The following is a 26,168-nucleotide window of genomic DNA, read 5'->3' as shown; positions in this document are numbered from 1 at the left end:
ACATAGAATGTAGGGGAGGTTTAAGAACAATAGTTAACTTGTGGGGAGAAAATCAGGAGGATGTAAGGAAAGGCTCTTTGAAGCATTTAATGCATAAGGTGCTTGTTTTTGAATGCTAAGGCTTGTTTTTGAAACAGAGGTGGGTTGCCCTTGAAGTATGAAATGCTTGGCATTTGATGTTTTTGTAGATTACTAAAGCAAACAAACAAAAATCCACACCGTGACTGTTTCAGCTCGCTCTTTCAGTTGTAGCTTTTTTTTTTTTTTCCCCTCCAGTTTTAGCTTTTACCAGTTTGCATCTGAGGGAGGGTAAATGCATTAACAGTTGTGGTTTTGGGTGAAACCTGTTTCCACTAATGCCAGTCCTTCCAAGGATTATTAGAAACTATCCCCAAACATTTCAAAGTGTTTGAGTGCTTTTCTCTGTCTGGAGAAAGAAGTATCAGTGATACGTGTGGATTGTTACTGTAATATCTAGATTACTTATGTGTCATGGTCTTTTGGGGGCAGCTTTTTGGTGACTCTGAGAGGGGTTTAGGCAGTATGTAAAACCTAAGGTCATCAGGGTTCCACGATGATTGTGATTCTTTCTGTTAACTCCTAGTATTTTACACATAAAGAAAAGGAGCAGATTTACTAAAATTCCTGTTAGTGCTTAGAATAATCACTGTCTTATGAAGTGAACAGAACATCTATCCGTAGTGCTCAGGACAGAATTAATCATCCTATTTCTTTGAGCCAACATGCTGTATCTTATTTTATATTTAAATACTGGGTTTATTAAATATGGTATTATATATGTGACCAATTGTTATTATTTCTCTTGGAGATACCTTGTGCAAATACCGTAGCCGAAGTCTGTTTATAATCATAGTCCAAGGTAGCAGATATTCAGAAAGATGAACTGTTTTGTTGCTTTGAAGTGGTTAGTATGTTGGAAACTGGGAACTTTGTGAAAAGAAAAGCAGTATACAGTGGCGAATAAAAACCTAAAAATAAAAGTTAAGAAAATGCCCTGTCTGGCATCTTCATTCAGGAAGTGAGTGATGCATAAGTCTGTTTTGCCCAAATAAGAAGTGAGCAATTCTATTTACCCCTACATTTACTCTTTAGCATACTCCTAGCTGAAAGATTGAGCTTAAGTAATTGGTACAATAAAAGTTGGGTTTGGTTTGTTTTTTTTTCCCCTAATAGGGTTCCTCTGCCATATTTTTATAATTTTCATTTTCTTGGCTTGCTTTCCATGCTTTTCAGCAGTTCTGAATTATATATAAACCTCATGCATAGGCTTTGTCTTGTCTCTCAATTCACTTGCAAGATTAACGTTGCTGTTGACCAAAGTTAAGCAAATGCAATGAAGGCTGATATGTTTCCAATTAATTATTGGAAATTGTTCCTGTCTGTGAACATCAGTATTCAGTGCACGCTCCTACCAGAATAAAGTGGTTGGTCATTACTTTCCAATCCTATGTGTCTAAACTTGACATTTCTTCCAACAAAAACCATCATGGTACTCCTGAAAAATACAGAGAGATCACTTTTGGAAGCAAATACACTTGTTTTAGTAAGGCTTTAGAGATTTGTTTTTGAACTTGTAAAACACTTCATTCATCACAACACTCAAAAGAATGATTTATTCATGTATTTCAGATAGAGGGATTTTTTTTTTGTTTTTATTCTCTCTCTAATGGGCAGCACTTTGGTATATACAAATCATTTGTATGTGTCATACTAAAAACTGGTGGCTGAAAACCGTCATCCTAGCTGGAAACCATGAGGATAGTGGAAAGTTTCATTTTTTCCTTTAAAAGTTGTCTTTGTTAGGATTGATTCTTGTGGTAACCCTATTTAGATGAATGTGGAAGTAAAAGAAAATGTCTCTGTGGAATGGGTGGGACAGAGGAAGCAAAAGAACTGCTTGCTTCTCTGTTAGGTAATTCATACGGTAATGGTTTCTGTAAAGGAAATGTGTAAAGAGCAGACTAAGAAACTTGCCATTTTGAAAGGGAGGACGAAGGGAGAGAGTTACCCAATGGGATATACTTGTTCACATCAGAATTGAAAGATTAATTTAAACATTATTTCCTTATTTATTTTATTTAGGCTGTCTAGTTAAGTTGATTCTCAATCACCATATCCCAGCTTGCTATATAGGTAACTGGCAAGAGCATCATCAACTCATGAACCAAAGAATCCAGCTTGCTGGCTGGGCAGACAAATGGAGCTCCACAGAAGATGTGAAAGTAATCCAAATACTTCAGTAGAAAATGGGGGTTCTTCACCACACCCCAAAATGTACTCGCTCGAAACAGGCATTGTCAAAATCATTTCTTTTTCCTTCACTTGTAATGTGGAAGGTGCTGACTGACAGCCCTGGAAATTAAGTCCTCTATTTCTCCACAGGACAGGTATAGCAAGGGCGGCAGCAATGCAAGCTTCCCCACATTGTCCTGCCAATGTTCCTCAACCCAGTTCTGAAGAGGTGACTTCTGGAGGTGAGTGGGTGGAAGAGTCTCTGTCCATGCAGTTATTGCTGCCAGGCAGTGGTTCTTGCAGGACAGGCTGTTGGACGGAGACTGACCCCTTGTCTTGAATGAACCACCAGTCTTTAACAGATAATCACTTTACGTATTGCAAAGCGGCGTGGGCTGGATTCATTGACTGCATTATTCTGCTTGACTGCTGTCACATTTTGGTATTTCTTTGTGGATGGATGGCACCTTTGCATTTTTTTTTTTTCTTTTTGCACTGTTTTGTTTTCAGAGACTTTGTTAATGCTTTATGTACACGTCTACAAAGTAGCATGCAAATAACTGAATGCAGTCTGGTTGTCAATGTGATACAGAAAAGCAGTTACTGGTGGCAGCCATGTGTGCAAGAAGAGCTTTAGAGCACTAGACCAGGAGGCATGCCTTGAAACACACCAAAAATTGATAAGAAAGTGAATGTTGATTTCCAGTATCTAAATGAACTATTAGGTTCCTGTTGTAAAGCCGTATCTTAACATTTTCTCTTTTCATAATGACTATGTAATTTAGATATTAACACCAATTAAGCTGGTAAACTAATGTTCTTTTTTAGATTACTTTAAAATTAATGAAATCTGCCTATCTGAAGTCAGACATGCAACATTCTACACTATGTGAAAGTAATGGATATGTATTGCGGTTACAATAGATAGTTGTCATCTAAACCAGAAGATATGTGATAAATTATGTGAGAGGAATTAATAAGACTGATGCGAGTTTCCAGAACAAAAATAATGAGTGCTCACAAGTTTGGCAAATGAATTCTCATATACATTCCTGGATTTATTTAAGTACTACATACTTAAAATACAGTGAGGAGTATTCTATTTTCAGCCAAATTTACATCTCTTAAATATAGAAATACAATTGAGAAAATGGAAACAAAGGTTGAGAAAATGGAAACAAAGGTTTAGCAAGGCTGTTAGGTCATGGTGAGTTACTTTTGTAGCTTCAGATGCTGTGTGAAGGATTTGCAATGACTTGATTGTCATTTGTAGTTGAGCCCCATAAGTCCGTTTAACTCTCCTTCTATGGCTGTTTGTAAAAAGGTATGATAACAACAGAACGCAGTACAATTCAATAATTGTGTAATTTTAGCATTATTCTTGACTGTTTCCACAAGATCTACAATAAGAGGAATTAATTTTCCTAACCAGAATAGACTTCCTGAGGGGATTTCTTGCATTTTTTTACTGTAAAGGATATGAATCAGAATAGTATTCATTCCATATACAGCTAAAACAGTTCCTGACTTCTTTTTTGTTAGGGTAGCAAGGGGCACAGGATTTGGTTCATAATTAATATGAGTGATAGAGTGCTGTTGGGAAGTAATTTGAGACTGATCCATAAATTGATTTTGAGTGAAGAACAGTTTGAGGATCCTTGTCATGACAATATGTGGCATTAGGTAATATAATATTAGGCATATTTGCTAAGAAGTCACCTTACTTAAGGTTTGTATGGTGCCAGTAAGTCACATGGATTTGATTTTTCAGCTCTTTTGAATGCAATGCAGATCGCTAACCTTTTGCTGTCTCTAACAAAGCCATAGAGAGGTCCAGAGTTGGCCTCCCACACACCTGTGCGAACCGACTCCAGAATTTCAACTCAAACCTACCTCTCTGTGCCACATAAACCTTTGAAGATAATTATATTCCTTATCACAATTAAAGCCTTTTTTATAATAGACTTTATTTTAAATTCAAGTACAAAAATACAGTTAAATCAGTGTCAGTACAAACACAAAAGAATGGTCAAAGAGACCATTTCTTCACACTAAATTTTATTCGTACCGCATTCATCTTTCTGTCTCTGTGTATGCTTTCTGTGAATTCTAATTAATTCAGACTCTGATTTTTCTGCATATTTACATTGAATAATGGTGATCTAAAGGAGCATACTTATAAAACAACGTATTACCCAGAGCATCCCAGAGCATCATAATCCTCATAACCTTGATCCTGGAGTCCTAACTTGTATAAGTAATTCTGTTGATTCCACTATGACTGGTCACATGAGAAAAGGCTTCAGCATTCAGTTCATAGTTATAGATCCCTATCTTAAGAGCTTCAGTTTTATCACCTTTTGTTTACTTCCAGTTATATCCTAGTGATTGTATAGCCTCACTGCTTATGTCCAAGGACTGGGAGTAGAGGAAAGTGAAACCAGTCCTCAGGGAGGGTATATAAATATTTTTCCTGAATTACAGTGAGTTGGTTTGAGGTTTCAGGCTCAATTCACAAACTCATTTTTCTCACCAACCACTAGATAACAGCAGAGTTTAAGGGACATATCCAGAATTTTGGGTGAAGTGTTGGAGGCGGAGGTTGCAAACAAGGGATAAGCAACTCTTTAGGTTGACATTGACTAATGTGCGGACTGCGCATGGTCACAGTTGGGAAACCCCCATGCTAAAATGTTATTTGTTTCTTTTTTGTCTTTCTGTCTGTGAAGACAATATAGATCTATATTTAAATGTAGGTGATCCAGAAGGGACTTAGCTTATTCCCAATATTCCGGAGGTACCTCTTGAAAAGCGTTTCCCTAGCAGGTTTGGAGCTAGGGTGGAGTACGTCCGGCTGCATGTGATCATCTGGAAGGAACTGTGTAATGGTAGATTGTTCAAAAGGAAGCATTTATTTGATGCACTTAGGAATGTTTCATGTGTCAGCACTGGACTTCTAAAAATAAATGACTGAGATGCAGCAGAAGGAAATTCCTTCTAATCAAAACTTCATGTCACTGGCATCTGTAAGTAAAAGGGAGACTAAAGTACCAAAGCTATTGGAAACGAAAACTCATTGCTCAGATACCAGGCTGTGCAACTGATTTCATAGATTTACCAGGTAGTTATCATAGGCTCCTAACATGTTACTGTTCACTATTATTGTGATTGTAGGAAGGAATTTGTCACCTGTCTCTCCAGGTTTCATGAAGGACTAAGTTTTCACCCTCCATTCATCTCTAGGTTGGCAGGTTTAGTCCAGCCAAGTTCATTAGTGACCAGGATATCATTATTAATCAACAGCTGTATAACAGTGTATATGAAAAATGTTTGTTTATGTGTTTATTTAGTTCCTAGTAGTCTGTAGCATTATTATGGCATCTGTAAATGTTCAAGTGTTGGTACACATGGAAGTCATTGCAGGATCCTTGCTGATGCTGTGAATTCTTACAGGCTAGGAAATGCATTTTTCTCTTTGCACACAGAAACCCAACCCTGCCTGAGACTTTGGATACTCCTGTAATGCAGATAATAAGGAAATATGTATTTATAGCAGTCTCTGTGCAAGGAACAAGCAAATAGTCCACCAAATTCCACAATAATAATTTCACCCATTTAATTATTTTCTTTTGAGCCCCTAGGAAATTGAGGCCCATCGAAACTGCTTTTGAGAGGGTCACCTTTGATTTTGTAGCAGAGTATTTGAACTCAGACATTGAAAACAGTTTAACAGACAAAATACTGCGAACGCAGGATGAGATATGCAGACAAAAAAGAAAAGGTGATACAGAATGTAAATCTTCTTTCAAGGGCCTTACGGGAGTGCCATCTGATTATCATCATCACAAATACCATACAGGTACCTGTTACCCTCTGCATTCCATAAAAACCTAACTCACAAATGAGTTTTCATAAAAGTCAAACTATCAGATCAGCCACAAAACCCCACGTAAAGTGTTTTTGGGTTTGTCATTCTTCTGTTCCTAGGAAGACTAGTGAGACCTAACAGCTTAAGAGTATTGAAGTTGATGGAATCTAAATTTCCAGTAGAGTTTTTTCTACTTCAGTATGCAGCAAATTAAAAGTTAACAGAATAAATACTGAGACCCTAGAATTGTGAGATTTTCTGGGGCAAAGGGAAGGTTTGTTTGCTCTTAAATACTGTTTGCAGTTTCTTTCTTAGGCTCATCTACTCTACGTTTGGAGTTGATAGAAAGTCTCTCCTGCACTTTAATGGCTGTTCTGCCAAGAAGCTGTGGATTTTTGTAGACTTTCTTTTGCTTGATCAAATACTTCAGGCTCTTCTAGGGGTATGAAGCAAATTAGGAGATGTGTTCTTTTTTTAAAATACTTAAGAATGTGCTTCAGAAAAAAGAAAACTAATTTTTTTTTAAAGGACAGATGTATCTTCATAAGCACTTCAATAAAAATTAAGGCATTGGTTAAAATTTATCTGTAATTAAAAAAACAGTGATTAAATTCCAAGGAAATTGAACTGCACTTCCAGGCAAAAAAAATTTGAGATGTTAGCTGGAATCTTAGGGCAAAGATGGCTGCAATTTAGACGTTTTGCTGTAATATTGTCCACCAGATCCTATCTGTGGATATGTGTCTGGAGTGCTGAGTGACACAGTGACATTTATATTGCTCTGTGGTTTGTCAAAAGAAAAAAAGCTTATTTGGCTTATTAAGTAGGAGAGAATGATACCATGTATTCTGGCAGTTTGTGACAGGGTTGGGAGAACAATGTCCTGTTTGTTCTCCAGGATGGGAGCAGTAGAGAGAAATTCAGAATGAAAACATTTATTCTGGGTAACAGTTGTTTTTTGGAAAACTCCAAGATATTTTTATTTGTGGTGTTTACACCAACATTGTAATTTTGTGAGGAAGGAGTCTTGGTGGTAGTGTGCTTCATTTTGTAGGAGTGCTGGAGTGAAGGCTGCCTGTTTGTCACAGGGAGCACGTTGGGACAGTAGTCTTCAACCTCCAGCACGACAAAAAAAACATCAAAAGAATCCATGCAAGTGGAAAGTTTAATTGTAAAGAGGTTTTTTGGTTGTGGGGTTTTTTTTTGGGGGGGGGGGGGGGGGGGGGTAGGGGGGTGGGGTTGTTTTTGTTTGTTTGTTTGTTTTAAATTGAGGCTTGGCTACCCAGTTCTGAATAGTTAGGAATAGTTTGAAGGTCTGTTTGGAAGAAATAGTTTCAAGGTTGTCTCCTATTCCAGTTCTGGCCGGTGGCTGGTGGCTTGTGCTGTCCCTGACGGGGCAGAGGACACTGGAAGACCTTTGGGGGCCCTATGGGGAGGCTGCTGCCAGATTAATGCCAATGCTGCTTCTTTCTTTTTCTTCCCCCCCCTTTTTTTTCTCCCCCCCCCCATTCGCTAATTCTCTCCCCATAAAATGTCCTCTCAGCTAAATGCTTGTGCGGAAGGAAAGTAATATTACAGCCTGTGTACTTCACCTGTCCTATTTATACAGCTGGCAGTGCAGTGACTGTGCCAGGTGCACTGTGAACTTGGTACCTCTACCCTTGAACTTCGTAGTAAATGTATAGGGATTTCTTGTTTGGAGTAATCTCAGTTGCTGTGGGTGGTGCAAGTGTGTGTTTTCTTGTAGCTTGTAGAGGAATCTGATAGAAGTTCAGAGCAGATCTCATGCTGGCTTTGAGCTGAACACTTCTGAGGAACACAAGGTAAAAGAAGCTGCAAGACAAATTGAGTTGTACCTTGCCTGCAAGTAATAAATTTTTTTCCAGTTCATGGTGCTGCTGGTTTAACACTGGAGATCATTATCTTCTAGTATTTCCCTAAAGATGGTATTTTTCTTCCTTAATATTTATACTATTTTGCCTATATATTTTATATTTTGCCTAATATTTATACTATTTTTGTTTTGATACTAGATACAGAAAAAGTCTTCTCTGTTTACAGGATCAGTTTTGTAGTATCAATGTGCAAAAGAAACAGCTGAACTGCTGTTTCAGGCAGCTAGCTGTAGGACTGCATGGAAATGGGAGTGCATAGAAACGGGAGTGACGGAGTGATTGGTATCAACAAAAACCAAGCCACTGTAAAACAAAACCAAAGCCTGTCCCGTCATGGAAAGATTTATAAACAGTGCCAGTGAGCAAATCTATTTCTCACCTGACTGGGGCTTACTTACAGTTTAGGTTAGAATTTTTGTTGTAGAACATGAAATCTTGTTTTGCATCATCTACACAGAATGTGTGACCAGTTACACTGTGCTTCATCTGGACAGCAAAGTATGTCTTTTTCTTTCTTTCCTTGAGCCAGGTAAACCTAAAATCTAAACTGAACATTCGGTGATAAGGAAAAAACACTGTTGTTGCTCACTTTTTTACAAGATCTAGTGCTGTGCTAGAAGGCAGAGAGCACTGTGGTATGAAACCAAACATTTCACTGAAGTCAGTATTACTAATGTCAGCTAAGTGAAGATTTCCATGGGCTGTGTCTAAGAATGAGTATAATCGAAATGTTAGATGTCACTTAAAAATATGTGATGAATAGCGGGATGGAGACAGAGTTTGAAGAGTGGGAAGGGAAAGGAAGATGAGCCTGTAATATTAAAACCATAGGGTGTACTCATTTAGGATCATCTTACTCCTTGGCCAGTACCATAAAGGCAGAAAATGCTAATCGTGCCAGAAGCATCCACAGCCATGCTTTCAGTAGAAATAGCAAAGGAAGAAGGAAAAAAAAAAAAAAGCCTTATGAGTATTCTTGAGAAAGCATCATATACAGACAACTCTTGTGGTATGTACTGCATCTGCTCTGACCCAGAAGAGAACAGCTGTTGCCTTTCTATACAAGCTGATGCCTTCAAGGGTGCATTTTACAGAAAAATAAAATTGTGAGGGTGGTAATGGGTACACATGACAGGACAGGCTAAGCCAATGAAGCTCTACCTTTGCAACATGTACATATATGTAAAAGATACATATGTATTTGCAATATATGCTTTTTTTTCTTTGCTTTCCTCAAATCAGAATAAGGTCTTGCATTTAATTTTAAATGTTTTCTCTTTGATCTGCCTCTTTCAAATCTGAGGGGAAACAGCATATTCTGTTATTGAAACAGGCTGCTCTGCCATGCGTCTCCTATTTTGAATGCTTTAGGGTTGTTATGGGTTTCTGTAGCAATAAGTTAAATAGACCTGTAGCAGCAATTTTGAAGATACGAGCCTAGTGTACACAGAACTGTTGTGTATATTTGACACTTCCCCCGCCTTACCAATAAGCCTTTCATAGACATATCTTTTCAGTATAGTTAACCTGCAGTGCATAGGAACATTGACCATGGTTCTGTGACCATAACCATAATATTCTGAATATAAAAGATAAATTCCTTTATCTGTTCAGTATTCTCCTCCTCCTCTTCTTATGGAGACTGTCTTTGTCTCTTCTGGTGAAGTGCTTCTATATTGAGGACTCCACAGCAGGTAAAGTTGGCATAATAAAGTCTTAAACCTTGCTTGTGGTAGCTTGTACTATTTGAAGCTTTTGAGAATTGGGAAGGGCTTGGCAGTACCTGAGAGTGCACATGAATGATTCCCCCCCCCCCCCCCCCCCTAGTTCTTGCTGGCAGATGGTCCTTTAGGGACTTTTGCCAGCAAGTGAAAATCAGAATAGCCTCTAGGAGTGACTGCATTGGTAAGGATATTGGGCAGCCTTTCCTCCTTGCTGACCTCAGCAGAAAGAGGCCTCCAGTGAACTGATCTATCATTTTCAAAGTTATTTCATATTTTTCTCTCAATAATCATAGTAGCTGCAGAGGAGAGTGTTTAGCACCCTATAAGAGTTGTCAAACATAACAAAATATGAAATTAAATGATTGTTACAAAATAAATGCCTGGAAGGGTGAGCTTCCAGTCTTAATGCTTCTCTGAAACAACAGAGGTACCTTTTAAAAATTTAAGCTTTAACATAAAATATCTGTTCAAAAGAAATATTTCTTCTGAAACATAAACTCAGTTAAGAGAGTTTTACAGGTTGGAATAATTTTCATGATGCCAGTAAATGCTGCTCTGTAGCATTACTCTCACTGCCATAATAGTTGAGTATATAACCCAGATTATAACCAACAAATATCTGTTTAATAATTAATGGCTTCTTTTTGTGTAAAATAGTGGAATTTCATTTTCTGGATGAGAATTCCTCTTTTTGTGTCAGATTCTGTTTGAATTTATATTTCTCATTCTTTTTTAGTTTGTTCCAAATCCTCCCCTGAACACTTGCCTCTGCCTGACCTCTAATACTGTGGATTAAAAAAAAAAAAAAAAGCAGAACTCCATCTGGTTGATGTCATAGAACGAAGGCACCTTTATTTAAAAGGGATTTAAGTGTGAAATCAGTCACATGAGTTAAAAATCAACAAAGAAAATAAACAGTCTTAATCAACAGTCCTTAAAAATTATGTATTCAGTTTCAGACATCCATGAGTGGTAGCATGACATCGGATTTCAAAGACTTTTAAAGATCTCCCAAATTTGTCACAGGCTATCAGAGAGCTATCTGAGTCTGATTAAATGTCTTAGAAGCCTGTGTTATATTGGTAGGTATCCCATACTTTCTGATCTCTTTTCTAATTACTATAGTAGCATGCTGGTTTTCTGCAGCTATGCAGAAGTGGGGTTTGGTGTCTGGTCATCAGTGAGTGGTTATAGAATATAGCAGAGGTTGGTCCCACATGTGCCCTTCATGGACCAAAGCAGATGTCTTTCAGTAATCTTTTGATGGATATCTTCCAAACTGCAGTAATTTGAATTCTGGGAGTTTTTCTGTGTGCCACTGGGCTTGGAAGAAATGCTTGACAGAAAGAGATTATTTGACAAAAGTGCCGGTGAAAATGCTACTCCTACTCCCATTTTATGCGGTTGTGGTAATAACTGCAAGGTATCAGAATTGATCACTGACTAGCAAAAGTTCTTTATGTGAAGGAAGATTTGTACCAAGAAGATACCAACTATTACGATACAATAGGAAAAACCCTAGCCTCAAGAATAAAAATTTCCATTAACTTTGATAATGCAGAGATTTAACTATGTTGTTCAACTCTCTGCCGTAAATCATGATCAGATTTGTGTCTTTCTTTTTATTTATACTGTTATTTACACAGCAAGAGTCACTAGGCACAGCTGGCTCTGTAAACACACAAGAAGGAGGGTTTCTGCCCTGAGGAATGTTAGTGTTAAGTAGAGACAAGAGACAACGTGAGGATATATTAAAGCGGGGGGAACATGAGGTCACGGTGACTGTGCTGGTCAGCACAAGAAGCAGCTGTAATGTGAACCTGGCTGCCAAGTGTCTTCATTTCATGATAATCCATTTGTTGCAGTGCCCTGAGGAATACAGTTTGTTTTAGCTGAGCTCAGAGTTGAAGTTAGATCAAGCAGATCTTCCTGTCTATGGAAACATTCTTCACGTTGAAAATATTCTTACGTTGCCCTTAATCACTGTTTTCTGCACATACCAATGCAACAATAATCATTACCACTATAGTAACTGACTAAGCAATTGTACTCATGCAGTTGTGTGACGGTCCCCTTGGACACCCTGGGGCTCCAGTGATTACCCCCAAAACTTAAGATAATCTAGAGAATTTTGCTTGTTACCAGTGAACTACAAAAAACATTTCTTCTGATCTCTGGCATGCTGATTCTCCCTTCACCCATGCAGCAAAATGTATAGAAAAACACCTGAGAGTTCCTCAAAAATCTGTAACATAAATATGCAGAAAGAGAGAATCCATGGCAGTCATCTTGTTTGGACAAAATTAGAGGACTTCAGGTGGATGAGAGAGTCCTAAGCAATTTAATCTTAGTGTAAGTAGAGTAGACATGGATGGGTTTTGTGTTTATTGAAAAGATATGTACTGTAATTATTTGTAACTGTATTGTGTAGTTTGAATGTAGTGCAATAAATCTCTAAGCCTTGTCATGGGGACCTGACATGCCTTAAGAAGTGCTCTATCTGTCCATAAACGGCCCTTAGGTGAGGTAAAGGACTGGTCATCCAGGGGTCAGGAGAGAGCAAAGAGCTTTCCAAAGTGGCTTTGCGGCAAAGGTGTTAAGATACTTACTTGTCCACTACCAGACTCCAGGCAGATCCAGTCTCTCTCTGATAGGATCCTATGCCATAATTGATTGATAATCTATCTTCAGAGGTTTTTTTATGACTCTCTGTTATTCTAGCTAAACTGGATTTGAATTGTGTTCAGCTGGTCTCAGCAACAGATGTCAGGTGTCACTAAATAATGAACAGTCATGTATGGAAAGGCAAGAATATTCACTCTTTCTGTAATCTTGGCCAAATTAATCTTTTACTCTCTGCACATTTTTCAGAATAGTTTTGTATCTTTACTATCAGTGAAATATTAGGATATAGATAACGTATGAATATTATTGTGGAATTGAATACGATTATATTGGGAATGTGTCTTGTTCTGGTTTACTTCTAATTCATTTTTCACCTCTTATTAAATGTTGAAATAAAAAAAAAAGAGAATTACAAGTAGTGCCATAAATCAATATGTGTCCTGAACTGCAGAGCATGTCATTTTTATAAAAGGGCAAGCCCCTGTATTTATAACAAATCAAGTTCGTTATCTTTTGAGATTCCTGATTGAAGTAGTTAGTAATTTTTGCTGATACAAAGCCATCAGTGCAGCATCAGCAACATTGCTTTGTTTCAAAACTGTTGAATCTTAAAGTGTTCTGTAAGGGTCATTGGTTATAATCAGCTCCACATTGTAGTGTAAATTTGTTGGTTTGTTGGTGGGGAAGTAGTTTCTTCTAACCAAATTGATATACCAAGCAACTCTCCTGCAGTTGGAACAAACTGCCTTTAAGACTATAATACGAAAATGAATTTAAAATGCCAGATAAGACATAGCAGGTGGAGTTGGGTAGGGAGTCTATTAACTGATGCTTAGCGCTGGGGAGAGGGTCTCAAGGTTAGCGAGGGCTACTCCAGACTCTGCAGATGACTGCGTCTCAGGAAGGCTTGCTGTGTGGATTTCCCCACTTCTGCAACTGCCGTGCTAATACCTGCCTGCTCCCACAAACAGCTGCGGAGAGATCTGGTTAATGCCATTCGCAAAATCTTTGGAAATTTGGGAACGGCATATGCTTTTGGGCCTGTAAAATACTGCTATCAGCTGAGGGGCTTCAGTTCGGAATGCGAGTTCTTCTCTCCAGCTAGGCATAAAACACTGGTCATCACCAAGCTAAAATTCCTGCTCCTTGGGCTATGGAAAAGCATGCAAGAAATCAGACTTCCTCCTGCTCTGCTTTAGCTGTTGATAAGATTAGTCTGTTCTGGGGTAGGCTCAAGCACAGCTTCTTTTTCAGTATGAAAACACTGTGTGCATCTGGAATGTGATAGTTTCTGCTCTATTTCCAGAAATCAGTTCTGACCAGTAAGTACTTGGCATCATTTCCACAAAAATCACCCTTAGTCTGGAAGAAATCCATACGTTGAGGACAAAAGGTGATGCTTCCTTGGAGAAGAGTTCAGAAGTCTCCTGAGTTGTTTTTTGGATATTAGTTGGGTATGCCTATGCTCATAGGTAGAACTAAGTAGGATGACCCAAGTAATTTCACTGTGAGTCTAGCTTTTCCTCTGATGGGATTTTTGGTTTTATCAGTACTGGTGTCCCAGACTGGGCACTCCCAAGAAGCATGATGCTTGTCAGCAATATAATTCATTGCTAATTAATCTTCCCTCCCTAAATGAGATGAAAATTTTGGTTCCAAAATAAGTGGCTTGTTACTTCTTCAAAGGCTTCCAGTGAGGAAGAAATTAAAAGTATTTGAAAAGAAATTAAATGGACTATGACCCATCACTGGCTTCTTCAACCTCATTCTTTTACCATACTTTCCCCTGTTCCACAGACTGTAAACACAAAATGTTTCCCCCTGTCTTTCAGTGGCTGGTTTGCAGTTACTGTGGTCACTTATAGAGAATATGAAAATGGATTAAGCTGCTCTTCTGTTCAATGTCCTTTCAGTGAAAAGCACCACCTAAGCTGATGTTACAATAAGAGAAGTGTATGTTGTCTTTTCAAATTGTGTACACACAGTTAGCCATTATACTGACTGCTTGGTCAGGTGTTCTAAGAATTGTTCCAAATTCTGTCCCATACCAGGAGGTACAATGTCTTTCTCCATCCTGTACAGGGAGTGTTGGCACCTGACACTAATGCCTGAAAGCCACAAGAGCACAAATATGTTCCTTTGGATGCTGCAGCTGTGGTTTTTATGAAGAACTGAAAAGGGCATTTCAATTTGGTTCTTGATCTTTTCCATTTATGTTAATGGCAAAACTTTACTGATTGAGAAGTGATCACAACGTGTTACAGCATCTTGTGAAAACTTAACATTGTGAAGGACCTAATGATCTGCTTTGACTAAAACTTTCATTAAATTTAAAGAAAGCAAGTCTTTTTCTGATTTGGTTTCTATGTAAAATTCCAGTTCAAGGGTAATTATGACTCTCCAAATTATTTCATTTCATATTAGATTACATTCTTCATTTAGGGTTAAAACAAGGGAAACCTTCCCATCAGTTACTTTGGTCACCTGCTGTGCAAACTAATAATGCCATGCTAATCTAAAAAGGAGTGTCAGTCACAGTCACATCTGAATTCCAGCATAACAGGAAGGAGACAATTAAGAGAGGGAAATTAGCTGAACTAGTGCTATTTTGTACCACTCGATTTTAAAATCTACAGTCAATCGAATATATCAAGAATGGAAGGTGTGTTTCTAAAGAGGTTTGTTTACAGGAATGTTCTCTGAATTATAGTTGTGAAATATTAATAATGAGACATTATTATAGGTGCTTTTTTCTTTTAGCTTATACTCCTGTGAGAAATAAAGAATAACATACAGGGTGAGGATTTGAGAGATTTGGCTTAGAAAGAAGGGTAGTTGTGACTAAGTGCAGGTTAATACATGAGCTCTGGTATTTTTTTCCTGTTGTTAGTGATGAAACACTGAGCAATTTCACGAGGAAGCTTAAATGTGCATTAGAGAAAGACTTTGCATATGCTAGCACAAAGAAAATAGATATTTTTCAGAATCTCTGTATTTCTAAGCATTGTAGCATTGTCCATACTGAAAAAACAGGCAGGCTACATGAAGTCCTCTAAAAGGATGAACATTGTTATTTGAAAAGAAAATAGGTACTCGTGACTGTTCGATACCTGGGTATTAATGCAGCCAATTACTGTGTCCTGCCTTTCAAACATTATTATGTTAGAGCAAGAAAAGAGCCAATATTGTATTTTATATGACCTTTCTAATGCTATATATACACATATAGATTTGTGTTATTTGTCTCTGATTCACCAAATGTTTCTTATTTGTGGCTCAAGGCATTTATTTATTGCAAGGCTTCAAGCTGCAGTAAGCAAGGTCATAGATTAAGAATTGATTTCCACAGTTGCTCTAGCATACAAACTAAATTTCTCTTGGTTGGTTATAAAAACTACAGCAGGGCATAAATTCAGCTTTTCAACATTGTCTTGAAAATTAATGTTAAAGCAAATGAGAAAATACCTAAGTATGTATTCCATGCTTAATTTAGACCTTCAGCTAAGACTGAAGGAAAGCAAATTGTTTCTATGCTGCAAGCTTCTAAGTAAAACCATGCTAGTACTAAAGTTTTTTTTTATATCACTTGTTCTTTTTTTTATTACTTTATGTCTCCATTATTTTTTTTAAATTGGATTTTCTGTACAGTTTTTGGCAAATCATGTTTTGATCAAAATGTTGATTAGTTCTTTGTTTTTCCTATATGCTCCTAGAGTCGTTGCTAATTACAATAAGAATGTGGGGTTTAAAATGGAATATAGTTTCTCTCTTTTGGAAGTAGACAGTCCTACTAGAAATAGAAAAATCCTGCTATTATGTTAGCTTTGTCTCTAATGTGAAACACAACATCTTGTTATACTGAAGGAATACTTAGTCTGTAAACTGAAAATTCGCTAAAATCAAGGAGGTATGTTTTGGGGGTGTTTCTAAGGTGTTCTTTGTGCGTTGTGTTTTGTTTGGTGGGGTTTTGGTTTTTTTGTTGTTGTTTTTGTTTTTTTTTAAGGTGTGCTTTGTGTTGGTAATTATAGTAGAGCTACACTGTGTGCAGCAATCAATTTGTGTAAACGCCAAAGATGTATAACTCTTCGATGAATCTTTGCTGCAATACACAGATTCCTAGTGACTATATAATAAATTTTAAGTTACAGAAATTGGCTTTAGACACATGTTTAAAGAAAATATTTCTGATATAATACCCTGCCCCTGCCCTCTCTTTTTGAATTAGCATGCCTAGAGCTGAAAACGTAATGCATAGTGTATGTTTTCAGATCACGATCAAAATCATCAGGTGGCTTTACAAATATTAGCTTGGCCTCTGCCATTCCTGCACGTGTCAGAGTTACTGTTTCTGCCATTAGCAGAGGAATCAAATTGCAAAATTATTTTTCTAAGAGAACAGAGAGCATTGTGTTTTCTTGATGGGAATTCTTGGTTTGCAGTGCACAGTTCACACTGTACCCTATAGCACTGGCCCACAAGGAAGAGACAAGTGTGTCAAGTGTTTTGTGGCACTCTGTCATACTAAAATAAAGGCTGAATTGCCAACCCTGTTGCACAGTAGTGCACGAAATAACTTTCTTCAGAGTGGTCACAATACATATGTAAAGAAAAGCAATTGGAAGGCAAAGTGCTGTGTGTGATGAGAGTGGTGAAACAGTTTGGCAGTGAAACAGGTATGGAGTTACTTGAAAATACAAACTTCATTAAGGAAAAAAAAATATGTGCAGAAATGAAGTACCTCAGACTTGGAAATCACTCCTCTTTCCAGTTCAGGTGGATGTTTTGGAGGAATGAAGTTGTGAAATTCGTATGTTGGTACTGATTCTTAACCCCTCCCTGAACTGTGTTTTGCAGGATTAGAGTACATGGATCTCCTTTCATGGCTATTCCCAGCAAGCCATTTTTTTAGCACTTGATCTTATTTTGCAAAATCTTGAGTCGGAGCTTAATTTGAGGTATTGAAGACTGAGGGTTTTGTCAGTGTTTATGTGTTGGGTGTGTGTGGTGGGGTTTTGGTAGCGGGGGAGAGGCTGCAGGAGCGGCTCCTGTGAGAAGCTGCTGGAAGCTTCCCCGGCTCTAAGTCGGACCCACCGCTGGCCAAGGCCAAGCCCATCAGCAACAGTGGCAGCACCTCTGGGATAATGTATTTAAGAACGGAAAAAAAAGTTGCTGGGGCACAGAAACTGCAACCAAGAGAGGAGTGAGATGTGAGAGAAACAGCCCTGCAGACCCCCAGGTCAGTGAAGAAGGAGGGGGAGGAGGTGCTCCAGGCGCCGGCGCAGAGATTCCCCTGCAGCCTGTGGGGAAGACCATGGTGAGGCAGGCTGTCCCCCTGCAGCCTGGGGAGGTCCACGGTGGAGCAGATCTCCACCTGCAGCCCAGGGAAGACCCCACACCAGAGCAAGGGGATGCCTGAAGGAGGCTGTGACCCTGTGGGAAGCCTGTGCTGGAGCAGGCTCCTGGCAGGACCTGTGGAGAGAGGAGCCCGCACTGGAGCAGGTTTTCTGGCAGGACTTGTGACCCCATGGGGGACCCACGCTGGAGCAGTCTGTGCCTGAAGGTCTGCAGTCCGCAGAAAGGACCCAGGCTGGAGCAGTTTGTGAAGAACTGCAGCCTGTGGGAAGGACTCACAGTGGAGAAGTTCATGGAGGACTGTCTCCCGTGGGAGGGACCCCACGCTGGAGCAGGGGAAGAGTGAGGAGTCCTGCCCCTGAGGAAGAAGGAGCGGCAGAGACAACGTGTGATGAACTGACCCCAACCCACAATCTCCATCCCACTGCTCTGCTGGCGGGGAGGAGGTAGAGAAAATCGGGAGTGGAGTTGAGCCCAGGAAGAAGGGAGGTGCAGGGGAAAGGTGTTTTAAGATTTGGTTTTATTTCTCATTATCCTACTCTGATTTGATTGGTAACAAATTAAATTGATTTCCCCTCCTCAAGTTGAGTGTCTTTTGCCCATGACTGTGATTGGCGAGTGATCCCCTCCCTGTCCTCATCTCGACCCATAAGCCTTTCGTTATCCTTTTTCCTCCCCATCCCACCAGGGGAGAGGAGTGAGCGAGCAGCCGTGTGGTGCTTTGTTGTCGGCTGGGCCTAAACCACATCAGTTTAAAATGCTCATGTTCATAACAAACTTCCTTTTGACTTCCGTGAGACTTCCATATAGAGATATATCAATATATGCAGCTTTGTGGTAAAATGAGGTGAATCTATTCAACTCAGACTTTCTCTGAATAATAAAACAGTCTCACTGAAAGCCTTGTTAGGAAGGAATTCTGTTTATCAAGTTTGGTAGCCAGGAAGGCTTCCAGTTAGGGTATTACTGTTGGACTAACTGGAGCATGGTTATGCTTGACTGAATAGAAGATTTATGCCTATTTCAAAAATGTAGATGTCTTTTTTGAAAAACACTTAAATATGTATGAAGAATCTTTTGACTGATTCATTAACTTTGAATAAATTCCTATGACAAATGAGGGAAATGAAGAGAAAGCAAAAATCACTAGTTGAGCAGGACTCCTTTTTGTGAGGTTGGCTGCCTGCAGAGGCATAGGACTAGTACAGATGTATCACTGATAATTCATTGTAGATCCATCTGAGGGTAAACTTTGAGGAACAGAACCTTTTCAGAAGTAGAGCTGGCACCGGCCTCCTTTGTATTGATATAGTAGTACAGATTTTCAGATTTTTTCTTTACCACTCCCCCGCTCCCCACCCCAAGACAGGGGAAATAGCTGGAAGAATTAGCAATCAGTTTTCTTCTGCTCCTGTGATGAGGTTGGTGTAAGAACGTAATAGTGCTACAAATCTGGTATTCTTCTACTTTTGGATCCTCCTCGACATCGGATGTTTTCGTAAAAGCTGCGAAGTCAGTCTCTGCAGTCACCTAATTCTTATGCCCAGTATGTTCTCCATATAGAACCATTCTCCAGTTGACACCCAGTGCAAAACATTAAAAAATGGTGTTTCCAACAAACAGAACGGAAGAGGCTGAGGAGCAGTGAGAGTGAAGCAGTCTTGCCATTTGTGCCCTCCACAATGTGCTCCAGAGAGAAAAGAATGGAGGGAGGTGAAGGGAGGTGAATGATCACTTGTATAAACTACCTGGAAAGACCCTCTGAGATGTATGGATGGGATTTGGCAGTGTACATATGGGGAAGGTCTGTCTAGTTGCAGCCTAGAAGTTTGGGTTTATGTAGAAATCTTGTGAAAAATGCTGTTTGAAAAAGTGCATCCACAACATTTATTTGGGAGTGCTGGGGTCTTTGAGTTAGCAGGGAAGTGTGCTACTGTGGTGGCTTCAGTCTTCCCTTTGCATTTTAATTCTGGCATGTTTATCTCAGCACTTGATGCGAAATCTAGCAAATTTTGTGATCTTTCTGACTTTAATTGGAGAATTAAACTTGTCAGTTCCCTGAAAGTTTAAAGTGTGTTAATATAAATATTCTTATCATACTTTGATTTTTGTGACACAATTTGTGCTTTTTCAAATGTTGTTATCATAATGTGTGTATGCTCCAGTGGTAGTATTCTGTTACTTTAGTAGGGATTAATTCCCTAAAATCCACTATCTGCAGCCGGAGGCCTAACCAGATCATTTCAGAAAGATCAAGGGACCACAGTCATTTACATTTGATCGGGCTTTCTTGAACTCAGGCAGGTCAAAAAGATCAGAGGTCACCACTGTATCTGTGGCTGGGGATTATTCCAGTTTGTGGGATTCCATGGCAAGTACGTGGATAGCATATGCAGCTTCTGTGCACCCCACTGTACAGCGCTTGGAGTCAGGCACTGGTCTGAAGAAGGCAACTAACAGGGATTAATTTATCACTCTCCTGTCTGCACATCTACTTGGGAATATAACTTCTTGGCATGTGTTAAAATAGCAGTGAGGCTTCTTTAACTGCTCTGAGGGGGAAAAAAAATCATGCAAGTAGTACCTAGTTATGCATTCCTGACTTGGTCTTCCTGCCGCCCACTGCCTTGCTCTGACATGGATGGTTCTGCAAACTACATTCAGGCAGAAGCTGTGAACAACCAGTCTTGCTGAGACTTTTCCCAAGCCTCCTTCCGTGTGCTGTTCCCTCAACATCAGAAACAGTTTCCCCAATAACTGACAAAGACTTCAGACTACAAAACTTAACCGAACATGTTCATTGCCTTTTTTTTTTTTTTTTTTTTAACTAGTGATAGTATTTTCATCAAGGACCAGATGCCAGTACCAAATGACAGTTTGGTCCCAAGTGGCTTTACTTTCTGGTGTGATGGTGGAAAATGGGACCTACTGTATGGCATTAGTAGGGGAAAGGATTTGGATGAGCAAGAAGCAAACGCTGCCAAAAATGAAACTATGTGACCAAGGAGTCCTGGTACTGTAGGTTTCAAATGCTGTATAATTTAAACAGTATCAAACTCGTTAGTGCATCCTATCTGTTTTAAAACAGCTTTAGTCATACCTCATTCTTCACTGCTTCCCTGCTGTAGAATTTTTCCTTTGTGACAAAGCTAACTTGAAACATTTGAGGTTTTTTTCTCCCTAGTAGAAGGGATAAGCTCACAGCCAACATGGCCAATTGTGGAGCAGTTCTACCCTAAGCTCTCCATCTCTGTGGTTACCCCATAGCTGTTGATTACATTGAGCAGGTCTAGATTTCAGTACGTGCTGCATCATTTTGCTTTCAGTTTTTAATTAAAAAGTTTTCATAGCCAGGGAACAGAACAATAGGGGGTTTTGTATCCACTGATAGCTCCCCCCCCCCCAAAAGGGTTCAGCTGTGAGTGAAATGCTATTAAAAGCAACATTTGTATGGATGCCAAGTAGGAAGAGACAGCAAGCATGTAATAAAGAACAATTCATTTGTTTCAGAAGGAATATATGTAAAATAATGAATTATTTAAAAATAGGTTTTCTTCTGTTTCTCTTCTTTTAATCTTGGTTTTCCATAAGAATAATAATAGTAATTTTCTACCTAGGCAACGAAGACTTTGGTTCCGCTTAATGTCTCAGTAACCTTGCACTGAAATGCTAGTATTTCACAAACTGATACCTAATTTTAGTAATCAACCTTATGCATTGAATGTCTTGAACTTTACTACTTTCTGCACTTGCAGATTTTGATATAGGCATGCAGACTTCATTTTGTTCATTACTATAAGGCAAAATCAGACGCTTTATGGATTTTTTCATAAGGACACACATTTTTGTTTACAGATGGATGAACACATTAAGTTGTGTAACAAGCAGACGGAGAAGTAGGTATTTATGCTGGGCACAGTTTTTTTTTTTCCCTCCAGATATGTACGCATAAAGCCCAGATAAAAATGCGATGGTTGGTTTTTAGACATTGCACAATGTCTTTTGGTCAGCAGTTACTTTATACAAATATGGTTTCTGTATTATTGTGCGGGAGGACTCCAGCATTCATCATAAAACCCAGGGATAGCAATGAGAAGATCTGAGCAGAATAAGAAGACCTTTCCGAAAGGAAACTTGCAAGAAAAGTTCTTTCATTTGAAAGGCTGTGGTTGACTTTCTCAAATTATGGTTATTCGCTCATCTGACCCATTTGTCCAGTAAAGCCAGTACTAAATACTGTGACATCTACAGTAGAGCTTTTTTGATCATGGCAATCCAATATTCATTGCTTGATGGCATTTGCTTTTATAAACAAGAACTACGATTGTTAATGTTCTTGTGAGTATCCTAAATCAGCATTTGGAACATACATATTTCAGGTTTGAATATGCAGCCAGAGCTTGGTACTCTAACCTCTGTGTTCCAGTTATGTATTTGGTAAGTATTTTCATATTTTAAAAATAAAACGTGTGGATTTTCTTTTTACCAAACTAAAATTTTTGCAATGGATACTTCATCACTAAAAATCAGCATTATCATGGATCCTTTCGCAGTCTTCAGTCTTTTGCAAATTGCAGTAGCATACCTTCTGAAAAACATGACTGCTGTTTTAGTAGGACACCTTGAATCGCTGCTGCGAGTTTAAGAAGAGGCACCGGCAGTGTAATATGGCTATACTACAATTTTCACTCCACGGAAAGTCTGCTCAGTGTTTTGCAGTGCCATGCATGCTCTGTTACATGGCAGACACCGACACTGGCTCAACCAGCGGAAAATCAACAAAAACATGTAGATGCTGAGAGACATGCTTGAAGAAGTTGAAGAAGTAGAGGTCACCTGGTATGAAGCTTCTAGGTATGCCTTTTTTTTTATCAACAAAATGACATAGTACTTGAACTATTGATTTTCTTTTACTTTATGTCTGAATAGAGATTTGTTTATAATATTTATGGCTTTCTTGTTGATAGGAAGTTGAAGAAGGGAGTTGAACAAAACATACAGGGCAGTTCATGTTAATACAGAGCTTTTTTCCTTTTCTACCCTCTCAGTAAAATGCAGTGGCATGGGACAATTTGAATGCAGTGTTAATAACATGGAAAAGCAAAAGAGAAGGCCACAGACTTGGAAATAAAAATGAATTGTTATTTGCTCATTTGAAACTAGCAAGGAGACGGCCAATACATTGCTCCATCCTAGCTCTGAGTTACCAATAGTACCTGAACTAGGTTTTATAGATGATATAATTCATGTACTTGATAATGATTCTCTCATCACGTTTTACGTTGTTGGCCTGTCTGAGGTCATTTGTGGCAGATAGAAGCCTCTGTGCTCTTTTTGCATGGCTTTTGGTTTCTGTTTTCCTTTGTTTTAAAAATAATCAGATTGCAAATCTTACATGGGGGGATGAGTTGTGGAGCTCATCCTTGCTTTGCTGTCTAGATCATGAGCATCTGATACATGACAGTTTGCCACTTGCTGCAAAACTACTCTAGTAACTCCATGCTGTTCTGATTGCTTTTTGTCTCTTTTTTTTTGCCTCTCAAAGGCACTAATGCATGGATGTTTCCTGACTCATTAGTACTTTTTTTAATTCATTGAGTTATTTCTCTTTTTTTCAGAAAGAAAGGAGGTGGTAAAAACTAGCTACACTGGAGCATAGTAATAGAAAATCAACTAGCTATTCAGGGCCAGTTTAGGGAAAAGAGATTTTGCTGCCTTATTTTCTTTCTCTTAAATAAACCAAGAGCTGGGTTTGTTCTTTTGTCCACACCCATCTTTACACTTTTCTTCTTTACACTCATCTGCAACTCAAGTCCATTGCTAAACTGAGATGCTCTCTCTGCCTAAACTTAAGGTGACCCTAAGAGTAGTCTTAAGAAAGCGAACCCACATGATCTGTGTACTTTCGATCTGTATTGTTGTTTGCAACCTGAATGTAATTTGGTTTCACAGTACCCACAGCATGCCAGAAGAGAGGTAATTCTGTAGACGGGTAGTATATTTCTCCATATTGCCTATTCCTAGTCCTGTCAGGCCATAGGAATAAGCATGAGTCTGTGCTGAGGCTTTCCCCCTCAATATAGTCCTGGAATTTGGGCTCTTTATGTGGGGTGGAGGGTTTGTACTGTGAATGGCAGTTGAATTTACAAGTAAAAAGGAGCTCAGATACCCACTGAAAAAACTGTATTGATATAAGGAGCTGAGATATTGGATGTAGGACTAACAGACACACAGTTCTGAGAAGTTGGGGGCATAAGGGAGAAATTAAATGACCTCTCTGTTGTATAGCAGAAGTGGATCAATGGCTTTGTTTTTATGCTTTTGTTTGAAAGGTATCACCTGCTGGCTGCAGAGTGGGTGGATTCAGCTTCCTCCTGGAGTCTGAGCAAATCACTTGAGGAAGATCTTGCTTTCTGCTGCATCCTAAAGACAACATGGAAGGGGAGAGCATCTATGAGGTTGATTCTGGAGATGAACTTGGAGGTAAGGATGCCTATAACTTATTTTTGTTTTCATCCCAGATGGCTGGTTACAGGGAGCCCTTATGACAATGGACCTCGGAAGCCACAAAACCCAAATGTGATAAAGATGTCTACAGTTCATTGATTGTATTATGTTACTTTACAAGCAGTGAATAAAAATTTTTGAAAATAACTGTGTCCTAGAGGAAGTGGCACACCTAGACACTGCATGTTCTAAATGTTATTATTTAGAGTCTGAGATGTCCCAAAAATGATGCAAACCCTAAATACTTACAATAAAGTAAAGGCATGTAGCATTTTCTCTCTTTCTTTGTTTCTTCTTTTTCTGTCTCTCACGTGCTGAGTAACTGTGTTGTATGCACTGTTTTGTTTGTATTTAACTGGACTGCAGAAAACGGCATGAAATGGTGCTGTCTTCTATACTAGCAACCTTGTATGGATAGAGACTTTTCACTGATGTAAAATAAAGAGTTTTTGTTCTTAGCTACCAATTCTACAGGTGTCTTTCAGCAAATTAGCTAACATCATTGCTGTGGTTTATCATTTTCATAATGGGGTGAACAGCTTCTCAGAGAACGTAATATTGCATACTTCTACAGGGCTGCTGTTCTTTACGTATAATGCAGGGGAGCTTTGAAAGAGTTTTTGGATAGATCCATCTGTTTTAAATTCCTGGTTTAACACAGCTTCTTCTGAGATTAACTCATCAAATACCTTTATCTAGTTCACAGAACACCTTGAACTGCCTAGGTCAACTCACTTTTGAACTCAGAAGTCTAAATACTATGAGAAAGAATGAGGTTCGTTAGAATGTTGTAATAACATAAAACTTGGTGTGCTGCACATCTGTTTGATGGTTTAGGTGTTTTCTTGTGACTGGATTGTAACCAGGCAGATTGTTTTTTGTCTGAGTGTACTGTGCTCGTGCTAAGATGTCCCCTTTTGTGTTTAATACTTCTGTAATACTTTTCCTGGGCCCTAGCTATATCAGCAGTACTGTATACGAAGGAGGAACAGTTTCTACTGCCTTACCACTGAGTTTCCTTCTCATTAATGAGTTGCTTCCAGACACTCATCAGTTGGGCTAACATGCAGATATGAATCCTTAGTTTACTTTTTTTTTTTAAAAGACCAAAAACTTGATTGTTCAAGTTACTTTTAAAATTCCTGATAACACTATCTTTGAAATATTTATTTTGTCATAATAAATTTTGTGACAAGAACAATAGAAGTATTTATGCTCAAATAATGCCTTTCTGCTAGGTGAATGAAGGGTAATGAAGTAGCAGCATTCTGTCTGACATCCTGAGCATTTGTGTTGCCCTCTCCCAAAGTTTTGGAAACCGTTGGAGCCATCATTATGACCATTACTGATTAGGCTACTTTTTCATTTCGTATCCTTTTCACTTTATCCTATCTCAAGCACTAGTTTTGGCCTTACTGTTGTGTCCTTCAGTGACTGAATCTCTGCTGTGGTACTGCATCTTTGTCATTTCTTTCATGCCACTTTGAGCATGGAAAAATTCTTTAGAGCTCAGGTCAAAGATGATTTTGTATCCCAGCCTTCCTTGAGCCTGACCTTTGTTGTTGTTATAAGTTACTGTCCTTGATCTACATTTTTTCTAATTTATATAGGAAAGAGTGAGTGTGTGTGTTTAAGTATGCAGAATGGGTAACCATATTTCTGGCTTGTCCTGCTCTCTTCTCTTTGGATTCTGACTTAAGATGGTAAGCTCTTCAGAGCAACTTCACTGGTTTTGGGAAACAGAATAGATTGTCATTGACATAAGATGAATAGAATAACTGGTACGAGAACAAAATCTGATCTTGTATGCGATAGGGCTATACTTACAGGGGCATGTCAGTGTCTCCAACGTACATATACGTATGGTGCTTTTTTGGACAAAGTGTGCTTGCATGAGTAATACTAACCACAGAGTACCATTTCACGTTTTTTAGAAAAAAGGTG

General features: G+C 38.8%; 1 protein-coding gene across 10 annotated transcripts in view; it reads left to right on the top strand.

Moving 5' to 3' along the window:
* Positions 1-26,168, top strand: part of PPP2R2C (protein phosphatase 2 regulatory subunit Bgamma) — a 209,906-nt gene that overhangs the window by 84,170 nt on the left and 99,568 nt on the right. For 2 of the 10 annotated variants that reach the window (XM_069794072.1, XM_069794063.1), the window contains exon 2: positions 2,404-2,495. The exons of 5 other annotated variants lie outside the window; for them this stretch is intronic. In XM_069794072.1, the coding sequence (XP_069650173.1) occupies positions 2,429-2,495 (67 nt within the window). In that variant the 5' untranslated portion in view covers positions 2,404-2,428. Of the gene's footprint in view, positions 1-2,403; positions 2,496-24,049; positions 24,201-26,168 lie in introns of those variants that run through there. 3 more of the 10 variants (XM_069794114.1, XM_069794092.1, XM_069794107.1) reach the window with 3 other exon arrangements.

Source organism: Haliaeetus albicilla, chromosome 1 (assembly GCF_947461875.1).
Source record: "Haliaeetus albicilla chromosome 1, bHalAlb1.1, whole genome shotgun sequence".
NCBI classification, from domain to species: Eukaryota; Metazoa; Chordata; class Aves; order Accipitriformes; family Accipitridae; genus Haliaeetus; species Haliaeetus albicilla.
This window is presented reverse-complemented; position numbering and strand designations above follow the sequence as displayed.